This window comes from Sebastes umbrosus, chromosome 22, assembly GCF_015220745.1.
Source record: "Sebastes umbrosus isolate fSebUmb1 chromosome 22, fSebUmb1.pri, whole genome shotgun sequence".
NCBI classification, from domain to species: domain Eukaryota; kingdom Metazoa; phylum Chordata; class Actinopteri; order Perciformes; family Sebastidae; genus Sebastes; species Sebastes umbrosus.
Genome location: NC_051290.1, coordinates 2163185 through 2165092, shown reverse-complemented (window position 1 = coordinate 2165092; position 1908 = coordinate 2163185). Strand labels below are relative to the sequence as shown.

The following is a 1908-nucleotide window of genomic DNA, read 5'->3' as shown; positions in this document are numbered from 1 at the left end:
TGGGACAGCTGCTGCAGGGGGACGGCTGCTGGGACGGGGGACTGGTGGTGAGGGGGAGGAGCAGACTGGAGCTGGGGGTGATGAGGAGGGTGTGATGGAGGAGGGTGTGACGGAGGCTCGGGGTGAGGCTGGGGGTGCTGAGCTGGAGGGAGAGGGGACTCCGTTTGGTTCTGGGTGTTCTGGGTGTTCTGGGTCTGGGACTGGAGGGAGGGATGGGAGGCGGAGAGAGAGAGGGAGGGATGGGGGACTTGTGAGGGGTGAGGAGGCTGAGCCGGCTGGACGTGGAGGTGAGGATGGGGCTGCACGGAGGCAGGACCTGAGGCCTGGGAGGTGAGGGGGTAGGATGCTCCTGGAGCCGGATGAGAGGACTGGACCTGGGCCACCTCGGACTGGCACCGTGAGAGGTACTGGGTCTGCTGGAGGTGGGAGACGGAGGTCTGGGTCTGGGTCTGTGGCAGAGAGGCTACTTCAGGGTGGGGCTGAGGTTGGTGCTGGAGGTAGGGAGGACAAGACTGGGCCTCGGTCTGCATGTGGGGCATCAGGATCTGGGTGTTCTGGGGCAGAGAAGGCTGGGTTTGGTTCTCCACCTGGGTTAATGAGGCCTGGGTCTGGGACGCAGAGATCTGGGTCTGGGATGCAGAGATCTGGGTCTGGAAGGTCTGAGGTGCCGTCAGAGAACCTCCAGTATTCAGCAAAGAGTCTGAAGAGAGAGAGAGAAGACATGAAGACGGGTCGGACCAGGAGGGACGTTAGTAGAAAATAACTCGACATGATTATTGTGTCCTAACTTCCTGCCGTGTCAAACAACAAATTGAACCTCAACCCATCATAAACTACGACACGATGCACATTTCAGGACGTCTTTAGTGAAGACGTGACAGAAAGAGTTGTGTAGAGTTGAGTCTTTACTCAACAGCCAGAAACTAATAAGTCTGACTGAAGAGGTTTCTTACTTGGAGCTGAAGCCGGCGGAGCCTCGTGGACTTGAGCAGCGTGATAGAAGAAGGGAGGACTGGGGGAGTGGGGGAGAGAGGAGACGGGCGGGGAGGAGCGAGGGAGGAAGCCCTGTAGCGGCGGCGGGAGACGGAGCGATGGGAGCGATGAACGTGGGAGCCGGCAGTGACGAAGAAGGAGGAGGGGAGACGGACGATACGGGAGGAAGTGAAGAAGAAGAAGGACAAGAAGAGGAGAGGACGAGAGGAGCTGGGGGGGATGAAGCAGCGGGGAGAGACGGGGTGAGGAAGAGAGAGGCAGAGGATGGGATGGAGAGAGGAGCAGCGCCACCTGGTGGAGGAGGTCTGGTGATCGGGGCAGTAGCAGCAGGAGGAAGAGGAAGAAGAGGAGGAAGAGCAGTGGGTGTAGCAGCCGAAGCAGAAGAGTGAGTGTTTGGATCATTAGAGTCAGAGTTGACAGGCGGAGCAGCAGCGAGGGTGGGGTCGGTGGCTGTAGTAGTATTTATAGTAGTATTCGTAGCAGCAGTAGTGGTGGATGAAAGTGGCGGCGTGGAGGATTTGGGTCGTTCTCCAGCAGAGGGAGACGGAGTTCTGACCTCTTCAACGGGACTCTTCTAGAAAAACACAGAAGAAATATTAGTTTTCTCCTTCATGAACAGAATTTATCAAATTCATCTGAAACTTTGCTGCAATTTAAAAACACGTTTCCTCTTTCCGTTTCCCCTCCCGCCGACTGCAACGGACTCAGACGTGAGAATCTGGGTTATCATAGTAAATTAATAATGAAACTAAAACGAAAATAAGCAGTGAAAAAAATATTTGTAATGAACTGTTACTGAATAAAAACTAAACTGAATCTATGTTGACTGAGTAAGAAACTAATACGTCAAATCAAAATTAATTTCAGTTGTTTTTTTAGCTATAATATATCACTATTGATCTGTCGGGGCTGAAT

The 1908-nt window shown here is 53.9% G+C and overlaps 1 protein-coding gene across 1 annotated transcript in view; it reads right to left on the bottom strand.

Annotated features, from left to right (window-relative positions):
* Positions 1–1540, bottom strand: part of LOC119482109 (proline-rich protein 36-like) — an 8870-nt gene extending 7330 nt beyond the window's left edge. Inside the window, exons 1-2 of the mRNA XM_037759511.1 lie at positions 954–1540; positions 7–700 (exon numbers count right to left, since the gene is read on the bottom strand). Coding sequence (XP_037615439.1) covers positions 7–700; positions 954–1395 — 1136 coding nt within the window. The 5' untranslated portion in view covers positions 1396–1540. The remainder of the gene's footprint in view (positions 1–6; positions 701–953) is intronic.
* Positions 1541–1908: the final 368 nt, after the last annotated feature.